The sequence below is a fragment of the Cyprinus carpio genome, chromosome A17 (assembly GCF_018340385.1).
Source record: "Cyprinus carpio isolate SPL01 chromosome A17, ASM1834038v1, whole genome shotgun sequence".
Taxonomy (NCBI): domain Eukaryota; kingdom Metazoa; phylum Chordata; class Actinopteri; order Cypriniformes; family Cyprinidae; genus Cyprinus; species Cyprinus carpio.
Window position 1 is genome coordinate 12511138 of NC_056588.1, and position 17386 is coordinate 12528523.

Below are 17386 nucleotides of genomic sequence, written 5' to 3' on the forward strand. Positions count from 1 at the left end.
TTTTTGTTCATTGGCAAGGTGGGATACTTTTTTTTTCCTAATGAAAGAGTGCATGTCTTTCCTTTGTGATTTTAAAATAATTGTAAGAAACACAAACTATTTATTGTTATTTATTAATTATTTTTAAACAATTGAAATCAAAAAGCACACATTGCTTGAAATGAAAAAATCTCATGAAAAAAGTCACATTTCAGTTGCAAAACGTCTCCGGTTACGTATGTAACTCTGGTTCCCTGAGAAGGGAAATGAGACGCTTGACACCATATCTATGCTTGACACGGCATCTAGACGTAGTGTTCAAGTGTGAAACACTGCTAAAGATGCTTGAGCGCAGCAGTCATACACATCTGTCTAGTGCTGAATACACACATGGTACTATGTTTTTGAGGTAAAAGTATTAACAGAATTGAAAAACTGAAATAATCGACATGGGTAAATTACATCGGTTAGAGGTTCTGAATTTCAGTTTCGATTACTTTTCGATTAATCGTCCAGCTCTACAAGAGTGCCTTTTAATATAAAGCTTTTTTTCTCTCTTCATGTGTTGGTCTCACTCACCCACACTGGCATGCTGAAATATCAGCTCAGAATGTAGCATGACCCATTTCTACTTTTCTCACTCCACCCTCTCCCTTCACATTCATCTGCTGAGCAGCTGCATCTCTCTGGCTCCCTATGTGAATTAGTAGATCGTGAACAAGAACTGGCACTAGCAAGGACCTTGATCTTCTAAACTTGTCAACTTGACTGTGATGTGATAATAAGGTTGCGCATTACAAAGGAGCTGGTTTGTATTAGCAAAGTTGCTATACAGCATCCCATGACCAACCTGCTTCTGATGTAATCTTGGTTTATCATGCAGTGTTGTGGCTAACTCCATTATGAAATACCACACACACACACATACACCTAGGATGCTTTGAGGGTGAGTAAAACACAGGCTAATTTTAATTTTTGGGTGAACTTAAGCATTTTTCTCTGGGATTCATGGATTAAAGAAAATAGCCCCATCTGATTAAGAAAATCCTGTCTAAATTAGAGCTTTATTCTAAGGCATTTAGATTAAGCTCAGTTAATAATGCTCAGGCAAATGAAAAAAGTCAAAAGGGGCAGTCAGTCGGATCAGAGACTGGATTCAAACAGAATGAGTAAATAATCACCACAAAAGATTAAAACAGGCCAACCGTGGATGACAACAACAGAAAACAAAACAAATTACAAGTCCTCAATATGTCCCTGCAGGGTATTGATTGTTGTATGGATCTGATCTTTGGAATATTATCTAAGAGTGTGTTGTTTTTCATTGCCTTAAAGAGGAGACAGACTTAAAATAGCTTTTATAATTCAGAAAGACTCTTTGCAGCCTTAAGAGTGATTAACATATCACTGAGATATTTCAGAATATTACAGCTTTTACTGTTTTTTGATCAAATAAATTTAATCTTTGTGAGCATAAGAGAAAACATTAAAAAATATAAAAAAATCTTACAGATTTGAATGATGATGATGTGTAAATACATTTGAATATATATTTAAATGTATTTATTTTGTACTCTTCGATCTCTGGCATTTGATCATGCACTTGATCAGCTCAAAAGGGAAATGTATTTAAATAATTACAATTAATTATATTATAATTATTTATATCAACTGCCAGTAGTAACAGTAGCAGAATTAATATTACCATCAAATAAACTGTTTGTCCAGCGAACATTCGTTGTAATTTCATATCAACTCTAAGAAATTTTACTGAGCTTAAACTTTTGGAGGGAAATTTTACTCTTTGCCTTTGAGCATGGCATTTTGCATATGGAACTGGATTAGGTGTTGATACAAAGCTATTAAAGATTCATAGAACACTAATATGTTGCATAGGTATCAACATATTATATACCCTCTCATTTAGATAATGAAAATACGAATTCGTAGATACCAAACATGCTATAGGTGAGATTATATTAACTAAGGATTCTATCATAAGCATGCATAAAACAGCAGACAATACAAAATACATATACAAGAACAGTAATAATACACAATGACCTGGGGATATGCATGATAGGAAGGTCATAGAAAGGTTCGTCTGTGAATAGGGAAGAGTTTATTTCTATTGGCATTATGTGTCTTTCCTACGGGGAAATGGAGTGAGAGTTACTGCATTCATTTGAGCAATAAAACCAGTGTTAACAGATGATTTGTTATGGCTTGCCATGGTAACCAGAGGCCTGTTCTGCCTTTTGGGGTGTTAGTTCATCTTCGGGGTTGTCCACAGTACTCTAACAGATAGTTTGCTTTTTGGGTGAGGGTGTTTGCTGGATTATTCATTAAATATGATTAATAATTGTGTGTCTGATTGGTCCAAACGCTACACACTATTGCAGATATTCTTGATGCGCAACTGCTTTTGAGCTCCTGAATTATCAGCATACTCTCACAAAACAGCAACACAAGCAAGTGGAATGGGGTAGACAAGTACACAAACAATAACACTGAACATGAGAGGGTATTGCTCGGTGCACTGTGTATCTGATGTAAACTCTTATGCTGATGACTTTTCATGATGCTATACAGAAATGTACTCTCAGATGTATTGTTTACCATCCTGTTTTCTCTTCATTACAGTCGCACAGTTTTACTTCCTGACAGAGTCAAGTTGCTGATGTGTCATCTGCGGCTGTCCTGCAGGAAAATTCGAACCCGCAGCCCTAATGGGCCGTTTGGGGGATGCTGATTGGCATATCCGATGAGTCCTGTCGATTGTGTTGTGTGTTTCCAGCCAGGCTCCTGCTTCTGTTACTCCGAGGCGTGCATTTTCCTCTGTTAATGGTCCCGCAGCACCAAACTTTCTGGTGATCGCTGTCTAATTTCTGCCTGTGTCAGTGGATGCCACATAAGCCCAGAGAGTAACGGGCAAATGAGACACACATCAAACACAAGCGGAGGCCGTGAAGATGAAGATGAAGGTCTGCTGTTTACTCATTACATACAGATCATGTGTGTGCGGTGGAGGCAGTGGGACAGAGACCTTGGTACATCAAAACGGGTCTTGAGCACATATACATCATTAGTGCCATGAGAATGGCATAAATGAGGCCCACGCACTCAGCTTCTAATGGTTTGTGTCTGACTCTGGGGGCAATTCTTTTAGCAATGTCATATGGAAAAACAACATGATAACAGTAAAAATATGTGAAACTGTCCAGTATGTGTGATTTTGATGAGACAGGCAAACAAATATGGCAGATAACTATAAATAACAGTTAACTGATTTAATGAAAGAGTTAACTGATATGGTTACTAGGGTCTGTTAGCATGAGACTGCCTTGTAAAAGTTTTTTTTTTTTTTTTTTTTTTTTGATGCATTAAAAAATGTTACAAATGGATGTAATAGGAGTATAACATTGCAAATATTGCCCCTCAAACACACACATACATGACATTTCCTTTCTCAGTGGAGTCATAAAAACCGAATAGGAGTTTTCAGAGAAACTGCTTGCACACCACACTGAAGATTAATTACTGTAGCCTACTGCTGTGAAGAGTCCGGAGGCAAAGACACATCAGAGATTAAAAGTGCCAAACTCTTATAGTGGAATGATTTAGTGCAGTGAAATTCTCTCTAGATTTAGCAGACAATGTGCTAGTAAACCTGTAGGATACAGCATCACTGCTTAAGCACATAATGCAGGACAGACATGGTGCCATCAATGAGGCGGTGCAACTGGGAATATTTTTTCCCAAGCTTTGTGATGAGGAAGGCCCTAGGGCAGGGGTTCTCAAAGTCTATATTCAAAGGTCCAAATCTGAATTTTCATCACTACTGTCAAAGGTCCGGACCAGAACAACTGGTTATTACAAAACATGTTTTTAATATACATACATAGCATGCATAACAAATAAACTAATATTTTGCATTCAAAATACATTAATAACAAGTGCAAAAGTGGCAAAACAATTAATTTAAGTGTCAGCAATAGAGGTCAACCAATATGGGTTTACATTTACATTTACATTTAATCATTTAGCAGACGCTTTTATCCAAAGCGACTTACAAATGAGAACAGTAGAAACAATCAGATCAACGAGGAGAACAACAACGGTATACAAGTGCTATGACAAGTCTCAGTTAGACTAGTACAGGACACGTAGCCAGGGTTTTTTTTTTTTTTTTTTTTTTATTATTTAATCTAGTACAGAACACGTAGTTATCTTTGTTTGTTTAGTTGTGGGTGAGTAGTTTGGGTTTTTATATGCTTTTTTGAAAATGAGTAACGACTCAGCTGTTCGAATTGAGATCGGAAGGTCATTCCACCAGCTGGGAGCAGTCCAGGAAAAAGTCCGTGAGAGTGATTTTGAACCTCTTTGGGATGGCACCACAAGGCGTCGTTCACTTGCAGAGCGCAAACTTCTGGAGGGTGCATAAGATTGAACTAGTGAGTTTAGGTAAGTTGGCGCCGTGCCAGTGGTCGTTTTGTAGGCAAGCATCAGTACCTTGAATTTGATGCGAGCGGCTACTGGTAGCCAGTGTAACCTGATGAGGAGAGGAGTAACATGAGCTGTTTTTTGGCTCATTGAAGACAACCCTCGCTGCTGCATTCTGGATCAGTTGTAGAGGCTTGATAGTACATGCAGGAAGGCCCGCTAGGAGAGCATTGCAATAGTCCAGTCTGGAGAGAACAAGAGCCTGGACAAGAAGTTGGGTGGCTAGCTCTGACAGGAAGGGTCTAATCTTCCTAATGTTGTATAAATATATGTAACAATATATGTAACTAATTAGGCCATTAACTAATTTGTTTTGCATTTTAATTTTGAAACGTGCCGAGCTCAGCTTATTCAACGAAGTAAGCCTTTTGGAAAATCTATTTGTGGCGGTCAGTTTTAATATCGTGATGGGCCGCCACAAATAATTCAATGTATGGGAAACACTGAACACTAAGTCAAATGGCAATAATCTAAGTGATAACAAGAATATTAAAAAAGTTACTCATATTAGCCATGAAGTGTCACCCGATTACGTCAAAGGCTCACTGAATGTCAACAATGTCAAGCAGGAAAACTAAATAATCTCGCCTTAGCTTTCATTTCGGACCATCTCCAAAAAGACACAAAAAAACCTAACCTAATGATTTACAAGTTTAATATGAGTTTTTCAAAGTAGGAAATACAATTAGTGCTCTTGAATTAGGACATGGAGGCGGGTCCAGTGTCTTGCCAAAAACTGATTGGCACCTAATCATTTTTTGGCAAGTGTAAAACTGCATTTTATGGATTTTTATTAGCCATTTAAAGGTATTTCAACAGGTAAAAATGACTGCATGAGGTAGGCTATAATCTGTCAAATACTTGAATGCAATCAAGTCATTTACTAAATTCAATATTAAGTATATTCTTATTTTAAAAATCTAATTTGAAATGTAAAAACAAACAAACAAACAAACAAACAAACAAAAAAAAAAACATGCAATGCAATGTTGGGTATAAAAAACAAAACTGTCATGTGTACACAAAGCTGTTTATTTCGTTTTAGTATAATGTCAAAAATATTTTTCATTAAATATAAAAGAAGCATATGTGTGACTGCATTTTATAGTTAAATTAAATAACAAAAGTTATATAGTCAAAAAGGTTGAAAATCACAGCACTAATTTACTCATTAGACTCTTAAAAATTGTCCCTGGACAGACAAATAAGATGTTATTTGCTGTTTTACTTTTCTCACATGTCTACTTTTAAAACTACAAATGTGAACCAAACCAAAAACCCTTAAAATATTTATTGGAAAAACAAAATCTAATTATAGCTACTGAATAAAAGATAGATGTGCTGAGAAAATCTATGCCTCATGCACTCACATATATCTCTGGAACATAATGCTTTAATTTATAGTATTGATTATAATTTTGCTACACTATAATTTCTGATCTCGCTTTCATTTTTAAAGACTTTTGATAAATGACTACAGAGCGCGAGCAGTTTCCACAGCAAGATGAACATCCGGGTTTCTTTTTATCCTCCATAGCAACCGCAGCGCGTCCTCTAGTGAGTCCTTGGCAACCCAAACAGACTAATGTGACGCCATTAACGAGTTAGCAGGTGCTCTCCGTATAGTTTTAGTATTTTGATATGTATTGCTCTTTTTGAGCTGAAACTGTGTTTAGCTAGCAATGTGTACGAAAATGCAAACATTTCATCCTTTGGCTAAAGGAGAACTGAAAACGGAAGGGTTTACAGTGAAATCCACCATGAAGAATTCAGTGGTGAGTGCGTGTTATATATATATTTTTAAAGTTAAACAAACACTAAAAATATACGGGACACGTGTGATAATTAACACAGATGAATACACAACAAAAGTACTTCCAGCAAGCATTAAGTATTGCTGTCCAACTTTATTTTTCCATCTGCATCGAGTCAATCGTTGCCTGGGGATTTTAATTTCTCTTAAAGACTCGATTGTTTTAACTCGGTTCACCATCGCTACGGCAGTAGGTGGTGACAAGTGAATGTATTGTGTTAATGAATCAGTAATTTTCCTTGTTGTGAGCTAGTCTAGTCTATCGTTTTGACGCAGGAAAAGAGATGTTTCATTCCTTCAGTTCGTTCACTAACGTTACTAGATATGCCTGTTCATTATTTTCGTTCACCAAAAAGATGTCTAATTTAGTGCCTCTCGGAGTCTTGTTTATACTTGTATACTTTTTAGTACATTTGCTCACCTTAAGTTGCTGGTCCCCATTGACTTCCATTGGATGGAGAAAAAAAAAAAAAAACATGTCAATGGGGACCAGCAACTGAAGGTGAACTATTCCTTTAAGTAACCGTTATAACAATGATAAAAAAAAGTTGACTGTTATTCTTTTAATTATTGTATTGACGTGAATATTGACGTCATTACTTTGGAATGCAGTTACTTTTCTGAAAAGAAGCAGCCTTAATGACGTAAGCAGCTGACAAATGCGACTTCCGGATGGTGCATCCTTAGAAAATGAATGAAAAATATGAGATATGTAAGCAAACTGAACGATTTGTTGTGTAATGGCCTAGTGCTAGTGTTCTGTATTAATGTTCTACCTACAGTATATTAATGGTATAGTGTCTGTTTTAATGTTTTAATTGCAACTGGTTTAATGTCTTACTGTTTTAAAAGCACTGTTCAGATGAGATTTGTTTCATAAATTACATTTCAGTTACATTTCTTAACACAGGTCATTAGTGATTTCAAGAACTGATTCAGACATGGGATGCTTGAATCATGATGCTTTATTCCCATGCACTGATATTTTTGTTGTATATATACTCTTTATTCTAAGTGGGAAAAACAAAGAGTAACATTCTAACTTGAACAGGTTGGTCATGATTTGCAGCATTGTCCTGAATTTACTTCTGAATTTACTACTTTCGCTTTTTCTACTTTTCTTTTTGCACATATACTAGCATCTACAAAACAAACTGTCACTTCAAAATGAAGTTTCTGCTTGTTTTAGACATTTATTTTAATACAATGTGGATCCCATTTTTCAACACACAGTTGACAGTTACCCATCATTCTCATTGTGCCTGCACGACATCACCCCCATCAGTGCAGGCTGCAGTATAATTGCCTAAAATGGGCCTGTCTCTTGATAGCGTCTACGAGTTGGCCAGAGATGAAGATGTATTAGATTCCCATAACAAGTATAAAAGCCCATCAGTTTAAACTGGCAGCTCTTATCGCCTTGTTGAAAGATAGTATATACTTATTTTAAACTAAATCTGTGCAATAGTTGAGAGGAGCATTTTCAAACATAAGGACATAAGCATGGATTTAGCGAAACAGACTGACAGATTATATATAATGTGCATTCAGTTTTTTTTTCATCCTACAAGAGTTGCATTTGTTACATCCACACACCATGAAATGAGCTATTTCACAACATGGATTGTGTTCATTTATTTTGCGTCTTTATGTTCACAACTATTAACACATGCACAGACACACAGTCCTTCAGCCCACTGTCACTTCACTAATGAGCCTGTTTAGTATCTGCATGTAACTAATTAATTACCCTCCTTAACTCATGGCTAAACCCTCGTTCCTGTGTTTAAACTGACCTAAATTTCCCCCATGTGCTAATTAAGGTTGTGATCTAGACTGCAGTCCCTCACAGGAGATGCTGAGTGTTGTTGAGGGCATGTCTGTTAATTTATGACTATTCCTCATTATAGCCATCAACTCACATCAGTATGACAACTAGCTCTCTCTTAAGTTTAAATTATAAGTATTTCCTGGAGCTAAACAGCTGTTTTGTTTGCTCATTGTCCTGCTCAGAAGGTGCAAATATATTTTGGACCAAGCAGTTTTTTTCACACTTAACCTCTAGGGAAACAAAGATGTCATAGGGATAGTTTTAATGGTAAAATATTGTGTTAAATTTTAGGTCAAAACATTATAGGGATAGTTTGAGGAAAATTTAAATTCTAAAAGGTATTCACCCTCATGTCAGTCCAAACCTGTATGAATTTCTTGTTTTACCTGTATGTAGCAGTCAGTTATGCTGCTTAATGTGGCAAACTGGTATTTGGTATCTTATTATTATCATATTATTTAAATTTATTATCATAATTGTAAACAGACTAATTTGTAGTAGGGGTTGGCAATAGGACCAAAATCTTATTTCACGGTATGAGAAATTTTATTTCACGATAACGATATATAGCTCAATATAGCGATTTTTATTTCATTTTTGTTATTAAAATTAAGAAAATAAGCAAATTACAAGCACAACAGAACAAATGAATATGAAATAAATTTTTCATTTATTCAGCTGGGTTTATTTAACATGTAGTAAGAAATATTACAGATATTGAATAAAGTGTTATAAATAAAGCACTGCATAGTCTTCACTGTATCAGTCAAACATGATTAACATTACATTAACATTTACAGCGGCAGGTAAATAAGGCTGCTGTCCTTTGAAGACCAATCCAATATACTGAAACACATCTGGTTTTCACCCAACTGTTTACATTTATTTAACATATAACTGACAGTGTTTACTTCAGTACTCCACACAACGGGCATTATGACATAACAGTGTGCGTCTTTGACCATTCAAGCACAATAAAACAGGAAAGAGGTCTGTTTTCGTCATCGCGTGCTGTCAGAGAGGGGCCCTCAGTGGGCGTGCGCTGTGTGTTACTCAGCGCGAGCAGCGGATTGAGTTTTTTTTATTGGACTTAATAACTTTATTAAACATCATGCACGTCCCAAATACGCGATCGCATGATGTCTTAGAGAGGCGCTTTCTGAGTTGTGCTTCATATGTGTCAGTCAGTGCGAGCACCGCATTGAGTTCTTTTTCACTGCTTATTACACTTAAAGGGATACTCCATCCCAAAATGAAAATTTTGACATTATTCACTTACTCCCATATCGTTCCATGTCAGTGTTTGGATGAAAACAGGGTTGTTGGGTGTAAGCTTTGGGCGTATGCTCTTCTGTGTCAGCCGCGCTGCGCCGATGCGCTGTTTGCTTTTAAACCAAAGCGTGAATACACGTTAAAAAATTTATCCTTGTGGCGTGGTTGATACAAAAGAGCGTACGCTGCCTGCGTACAGCTCAGAATTGCCAAAATGGTGATACGCTGATTTGGAGAGACACACAGGAATTGTTGAATAAAGTTGTTATTTTTGTTTTCTTCATGTACAAAAACTATTCTCGTCGCTTCATAACGTTACGGTTGAATCACTGATGGCAGATGGACTATTCTGACGATGCTTTTCATACTTTCCTGGACCTTGACTCTGTTATTTATTTGGCAGTCTATGGGACAGTCTCAAGCCTCCCGGTTTTCATCCAAAATATCTTAAGTTGTGTTCAGAAGACGAACAAAGCTTTTACAGGTTTGGAACGACATGGGGGTAAGTGAATAACGACAAAATTTTCATTTAGCGGTGGAGTAACCCTTTAATAACTCGATCAAGTGTGTCACTCTTTATTTTTTTTCATTCATGCATGTTTCCTTATCACTCAAAGTTGAATATAATGTTTAAGCAGTAAGTTAAGCAGATATATTTGCATACCACGGAATACACAATATAGGAAAATCTCTAACGATAGACACTTTATTCCGTGGTAATGATATAGGCTATACTCTCATACCGCCCAGCCCTAGTTTGTAGTGCAAATAGTTAAAAACATTAACTGACTTTGTTATTCCTCTAGTTATTTACCTAGCAGCGAATGAATCAGAAGTCTCACACATTTACAGGAAATAGTTTACTCTGTGTTGAAAAATAAAGTGGATACAACAAAGGTGGATGGTGATGGTGGCTTGCTAGGCTCCACAAAGCACAAAAAAAAACACCTGTAACATTATAGAAGTAGTTCACAGAACACATATGCCCTATTCTGAGGGAATAAATGATGACATTATTTTTGTGTGAACTAGGCTATTCCTTTTCTGCTTCTTGTTGCGCACAGAGTTGTTCAAAATACTTTTGAGATACATTAAAGATATTTAATGGTGGTTTTATGTCCGTTTTGAAGCTTAAAAACTCCCTATTAATTTTAATTGAATGCAAAAATCATAACCAGTACACTCTTCAAAATGTAATTTTGTGTTCCACCAAACAATATAATATGGGTTTGGATTTGGAACATGAGGGTGAGTAAAGGCCCGTTCACACCAAGAACGATAACTATAAAGAAAACGATAAAGATATAGTTCTAAAAATCGTTTTCAGTATTAAAGAACAGCAGCGTCCACACCCAAACTAAGACAAAGAAAAACGATATCGTTGGAATCACTTTCAAAATTATTTTTTTTTCCAGCTGATGAACGATAAAAAATTGACAGCCAATCAGAATCCATCCTGCTATAACAAGCTCGAGAATTTAAAGCGGCAGTCGCACGTGCGCTTAGAATAAACAGAAGATATCGTTCGCTGGTGTGGACGCTAATATCGTTATCTTTATAGTTATCTTTATAGTTATCATTCTTGGTGTGAACGGGCCTTAAGAGTCTGTTCACAGAGAACTATTTTATTTCCATGTAAATGTGCTAGATGGATTTTTTTGACTATTATAAAAACATGGTGCTGAAATTAAAAGTTTAAAAACTTTTAAAGAACTTGTCATTAGACCTAGCATTTTAGTTTCATTCCACTGCCCTGGGTGTCACATTTTTTAAACACAAAAACACATTTTGTGTGAATGGCCCCAAAATGATGAAAGAAGTTTCATTTTTTTTGGCAAACCATCCATTGTACTGTGAATTCTTTAACAAAGATTCTTGATTATAAATCTGTTAAAATTGGATGGCTGACTGGACCAGCTCTGTCAAATGTGGCCCATGGCAGAAATAACTTGCTCTCTGTTAATAAAGCGGAGATTATCATCATACATCAGTCCTGCTTTCAAAGCTGCTAATCTACAGCATATTAACACAGCAGCCCACATATCCTACTGGCTGCATTAAACATTTAGTGGTGTGTTGCTCATCTTATAAGACGTAGAAAAGTCAGAGGCTGATTCATCCAATAGTCACATCCTCTCTCTGATGGCAAGCTCATCCCTGGAGACGTTTAATATCTCCCATACCTCTCCGTCTGCTTAGAAATGCAAGGTAGAGGAATGCTCTGCTAAGTTTGTTATACAACAAAGCATGTCATTCAGACTGTGGCATGTGCACTTCCACGTGCACACAAATTTTCAACAAATTTGAAAGATCTACATACACATGCATTTCCTGTCAAACTCACGAGCAGTTCATCTTCGAGCGCTGTCTTACTGATTACACAATGCCTTTCATTACTGTTAGCGATTGCACCAGAAAGAGAAAGAGACAGGAAGACTGGAATATTTTTTCATGTCATTCTGTATTCTCCTTCATTTTTCTATGTCTGTTCACTGTGTAAATTAATGACTGACACTGCCAGGGAGTATTTACTTTGATGCTTGTTCTGAACGAGTGGGTTTGGTAGAGGAGTGCTTTTTGATATTTGTGCATTTTGGTAGGCTATACAGTCAAGAGTGTGTTAAGTTCTGTAGATCTCAAAGAGGAGAGTGTAAATATACAAGCGTAGCCTACGTTTATTTCAAGAGCCTTTTTTGTTACATATAGTGGAGTGGTTTTCAACTGGTGGGTTGTGACCCAAAATTTGGTCACAGGTATGTTCTGATAGGATGAGAGTAAAATAGTTGCAGTTGGGAGATCCAAGAGGGGCCTAACCTTTTGATCTGCCCCCGTTTAGAGTTTCTGCTCTCCCATTTGAAACTTTATCTACTTTAGTTTATAGGGTTGCAGAGAGAAGGCTAAAACAGTGTTAAGTGCAAACTATAAAATGTGTATTAACACACATAATTAAAGGCTTATTAAAGAGAAAATACTTCTCATATCTTTTGTTATTGACATCAGGCTATCAAATAATATTTAACTTAATTCTATTAAATTTAGCCCAGTATTGTATATAAAATTAAATGTATAAAATTGGCTTAATGGGCAGCAATGCAGGTACCTTCTGTCTTGGACACAGGCAGTGACTTTATTACTTTCCGCGGGCCATAAACAAAGCCCCTATCAAGGTCCCTCCACAACCCAGCTACTTACATTCCTGGACATTTAGCATTGCTTCAGCACAAACCAATGGCCTGAGATCTGCCTCTTAAACTATTAATATCTCTCTCTCTCTCTGGTCCTTTCATGCTGTTGCAGATGTATAGCCAGCCTGTGTGGTGAGCATCATGATTTGCTGATAACAGCAAGGCCATTTGATGCCTTAAAAACTGTGAATCTTGAAGCACACAGGCTTATTATACTGCCAGGTATTTGTGGCCATAGAAACTGAATCGATACAAGGGCTCACATCAGCCTCTTCTTTCCATTTATCCTGCCACAGAAGATGGTTGGATGAACATTTTATATTTTCATGTAGAGGTCTTCACCTACTTTTAGAGTGGGAAATGCAGGCAGCTGGTAGATGTTCTTACAGGTCCAATCATTGACAAGTCTTTTGTTTGCTGTTTATTCTAGAGCTGGAGAGGCCAGAGGCCCAAAACCACTAACATGCAATCTAATATGTGTCACTCCACCAGTGTCTCCATTCATTCATTCATTCATTCATTCATTCATTCATTCATTCATTCATTCATTCATTCATTCATCAATCCATCCGTTTATCTTTCTGTTTTCCATCTTTCCATCCATCCATGCTCCTGTTTGTCTCCATCCATCCATGTACCTGTCTTCATCATCCATCCATCCATCCATCCATCCACTTACCTTTCTGTCCCATCCATCTGTCCGTCCATCCGTCCGTCCATCCATCCATCCATTTTCTTGTGTCTCCATGCATGCTTCCATTCATGTACCTGTCTGTCTGTCTCCATCCATCCACCCATACTTCCATCCATCTATCCATTCATTCATGTACCCATCTGTCTCCATCTATACATCCATGCATCCATCCACCCATCTGTCTGTCCATCCATCCATCCATCCATCCTTTCATGTACCTGTCTGTCTCCATCCATCCATCTATCCACCCATCCGTCTGTCCGTCCGTCCATGTCTGTCTACAACCATTCATCCATCCATCCACGTCCATCTACGTCCATCCATCCACGTCCATCTATATCCATCCATCTGTCCGTCCATCCACGTCCGTCTACATCCACCCGTCCATCCATCCACGTCCATCTACATCCAACCATCCGTCTGTCCATCCGCATGTCCATCTACATCCACCCTTTTGTCCGTCCATCCATCCATCCATCCATCCATCCATCCATCCATCCATGTCTATCTACATTCATCCATCCATCCAAGTCTATCTTCATCCATTCATCGGTCTGTCCTTTCATCCATGTCTGTCTACATCCATCCATCATCCATCCACGTCTGTCTACATCCATCCATCTGTCTGTCCTTCCATCCATCCGCTTGTCATGCCTGATGGAGAAATGGATATGTGAATGTCAGTCGCAGGGCTGCATCTCAGCACTGATGCTCTATTAATCAAACACTCTCTCTGCTCTGAAGGTCCTTGACTGAACACATGGCATCTGGAAATGTTATTGCCTGCATAATTCTCACCTTTTTCCCCTTTCCCTGGGCACTTTTCTTATGTATTTCACATTTCAAACAGCAACATGAAACTGTGGATTAGTACTTTAGAGGCTGCATATGCACGCAAACTTCTAAACGCTTTCTTACTTTAAATTTAGATAGCTGTGGATTCTTTTGGGCTTTATAGTTTATCTCCAAAAGCGCCTTGTTATGAAAAAAGTGCTTTTCATCCAAAGATGAATGGATAATGGGCAGAACTTAGAAGAATGTTTGTGCGTGTCACTCTCTGGCTCTCTGTGACCTTTTCTGTGGTGTTGAGAAAAAGTGGCACTCTGGTAGACGTTGCCTCTTTAAATTAAGTTCTCTGTTAAAATGCCATCTAGGCTATATTTAAACATATTTTTTTCAGGATGTAATAGTTGAGATACTGTATGCCTTTTCTGTAATCTGTTTAAATCTGATTTACGTCACACAACATTATGTGACATTAAGTCATTATTGAGTAAAAACCTTGCTGTCCATCATTGTTCTCCTCTTGTTCTTATTGTTTCATGATCCATTTTTGGTGCTTTTAGTAACAGCAGAAACAGCTTGTGCTTCCAAAAATACATAGTGTCTGCCTTCTAACTGCCTTATAATATGGGTTTTGTATGAGTAAAATTACAATCGTAGATAAATGTAGGTTTTCAACAGGTTTGGTGTCTCAGTGAGAGTGACTGTGATGCCCAAGATGAGGCTGATATGAGTGACAGTGACATAGCAAGGAAATGTAGTGAGAGTTAGAGCACAATTCAGATAAAGCTGTTAGATAGCATCTGTGACCCATGATTGTGTCTTTATGGACAGCAGACTCAGTAAAGTATGATTGGATTTGTTTGTCAATAGCAGTTAGCGCATGGCAGACAAAAGACAATCAATATGTAACATATGCTAGCCATTCTGGAGATAAGATAACATATAGCCGTTTGGCAGGAAGGGAAAAAGTGAGTATCACCTTTTCAGAATAAAATTAGAAAATATATTCTACGTTGAAAAAATAAAGCAAACCAATTTGTTTTAGGTTCGAAAGCAAATATGAGTGAAAAGCTAATAAAACAATCATGAGCAAAAGTAAATGCAAAGTTTGAGTGAGAAGAGCCTGTCAAAACCTGAAGAAGGTTACAGTATGTTGGGGTTTAGCAGCCGAGGAACTCGTTTCAAGATGACATTACAACAGAGAGTGCCCTTGGGTCTGGTTCAGGGTCACAGTCACAGCCATAGGATGAACCAGGTGTCATGGACTGTTATTTATCTCAAGGCCTTGTGACCGCCCACATGCTGTTAGCACATGAGGAAACACGGTTGGGAGGAAATCAATACACTCTACAAAAATCACATCATGCCAATATGCTGCACAATGTTCTTTCTCTGACATTCTTCATTTAAAAAATTACATCGCCATTATGTTGACCTGCCCTTTTGGAGTGGGTGGGCTATTGGGAGTCCTGAATGAATTGGATCAGCTAAAGAGACTTGTTAAACAAATAACAAGAGGAAGTAATGAGATGCATTGTGATTACTCCAACTAAGTCTGTTAGTTGATTTGATTTCTTTAGCCGGTGCTTGTGACCTATGGTTTTGTCCAAATTAACTTACAGTTCACTTATTACAGGGACAGTCCATGTGGAGCAACCTTAAGTTAAGTACCTTGCTGTATGGTGCTCCTGGATTCCAGCCAACTATAAAAACTGCACCACATTAACTACCAACATTCTGTTTGCAAGAAGGAGAGTACCCATAGGTTCCACCCATTTGTGGGCCATGATACAGTTTTATCTGATAGAAAATTCAAAGAACAGCATTTATTTGAAATAAGATATAAATATTTTTTTTTGTGAACATCCTCGATGAATAAAAATATTACTTTCTTAAGAGTTTTTTTTTTTTTTTTTTGGTGATGCTAATTCGAGAACTTTGTGAGATTTATGTTTTTCTAAATTTTTTTCGAAATAAAATGAAATATATGAATATTTATAAGTAATGAAAATTTTTTTTTGAAAGTTATTTTTTTTAAAGTAACTTAGTGGAAAGAAAAAAAAAACTTTTATTGCTTAATCTCTTTTCTTTGAAAGAATACTTTTTATTTCTAACCTTTCACTTAATGTTTTTGTTTCTTTGAATCTTTTAACGTGTTTTATCTTTCAGACTTTGAACACAACTGCAGTGAAAGCTTTCTCTTCTGAAGAGGAGTCTTTGTGTATATTTCTAATGGAATGTCCCTCTTCTCTATTATAATATTGTCAACTTTGATTAGGTATTGTGAATTTTTTTTTTTAGAGTAGGCGAGGCTTCTGTTGCAAGCTCATTTAACTGTTTGGTTCCTCTTTTACTAAAGAGTACAGTTGCCTTTCAAAACCTGAGGGGACTCCTGATACTACAGTAGGTCTTCCTTTCCCTTTACAGTTTTCTTTCTTTTACCGATGCAAAATGTGCCAAAAGAGTTAGCTCTCTGTTTGAAGAGTGTAAAATAAGTTTAGTTTAGTCACATTCTCTTTGGTATTCTATGATTTTCTTTTATCTGCTTGCATTTATCACTTTTGTCTCTGTTACTATACTTCAGTGTTACTTTAGAGAAATGTGATGTGTGAAACATGATTGGATATTGTGTTTGATTTTTTTTTTTTGTTACCATCAATTATTTTGTCAGAGTTTTTTTTTTTTTTTTTTTTTGAGGAGGAGGAGGAGGAGGAGGAATTGCTTCCAATTGTCTCCTGAGAAAATGCCCCTAATGTGTTAATCGCAAAGGCTAGCGCTAAAGCAATTGCAGATACAGTAGATTTGATGATTAGGCTTTTTCAGTTGTTGGTCCTCGGCAATTAATTGTTCTGATTACTCAAGCAAACACCACAAAGCAGTGGTTGATTGTTATTATTTTTAGGTTGTTTGTATTGATAAATGAAATAATGAACAGGCTATCTCTAGCTCTTTTTTATTGATGTAAAACAGTTATAATCATCTTTTCTTGTAATTATAGATGACCAGATTGTGGTGACAAATTTATATTCAAACCTAACTAAAAACATCGTGTCATGTGTCAATGTCAAAAAATGCATTGTAATAAATATTAATGACAAGTCATTTTTGTTTATTATTTTTGAATCAACAGGTTCGGAGAATGTAAAAGAGATCCTACTCAACTGCTTTAGATATGTCCTGGTTCTCAGCAAGGGGTTCCAGGTGTGTGAGCATATAGTTTTATCACTGCTGTATGTATTTTTTATCTGAATTGGTTTACGGGTGTTTGAGCATATTCTTTTTTGTCATCTGATGAAACTTACGTGTTGATAGACAACATTGTG

The 17386-nt window shown here is 36.9% G+C and overlaps 1 protein-coding gene across 2 annotated transcripts in view; it reads left to right on the plus strand.

Annotated features, from left to right (window-relative positions):
• Window positions 1-6052: 6052 nt before the first annotated feature.
• Window positions 6053-17386, plus strand: part of LOC109107944 (parkin coregulated gene protein homolog) — an 88980-nt gene continuing 77646 nt past the window's right edge. For both annotated transcript variants that reach the window (XM_042774145.1, XM_042774146.1), the window contains exon 1: window positions 6053-6257. In XM_042774145.1, coding sequence (XP_042630079.1) covers window positions 6165-6257 — 93 coding nt within the window. In that variant the 5' untranslated portion in view covers window positions 6053-6164. The remainder of the gene's footprint in view (window positions 6258-17386) is intronic.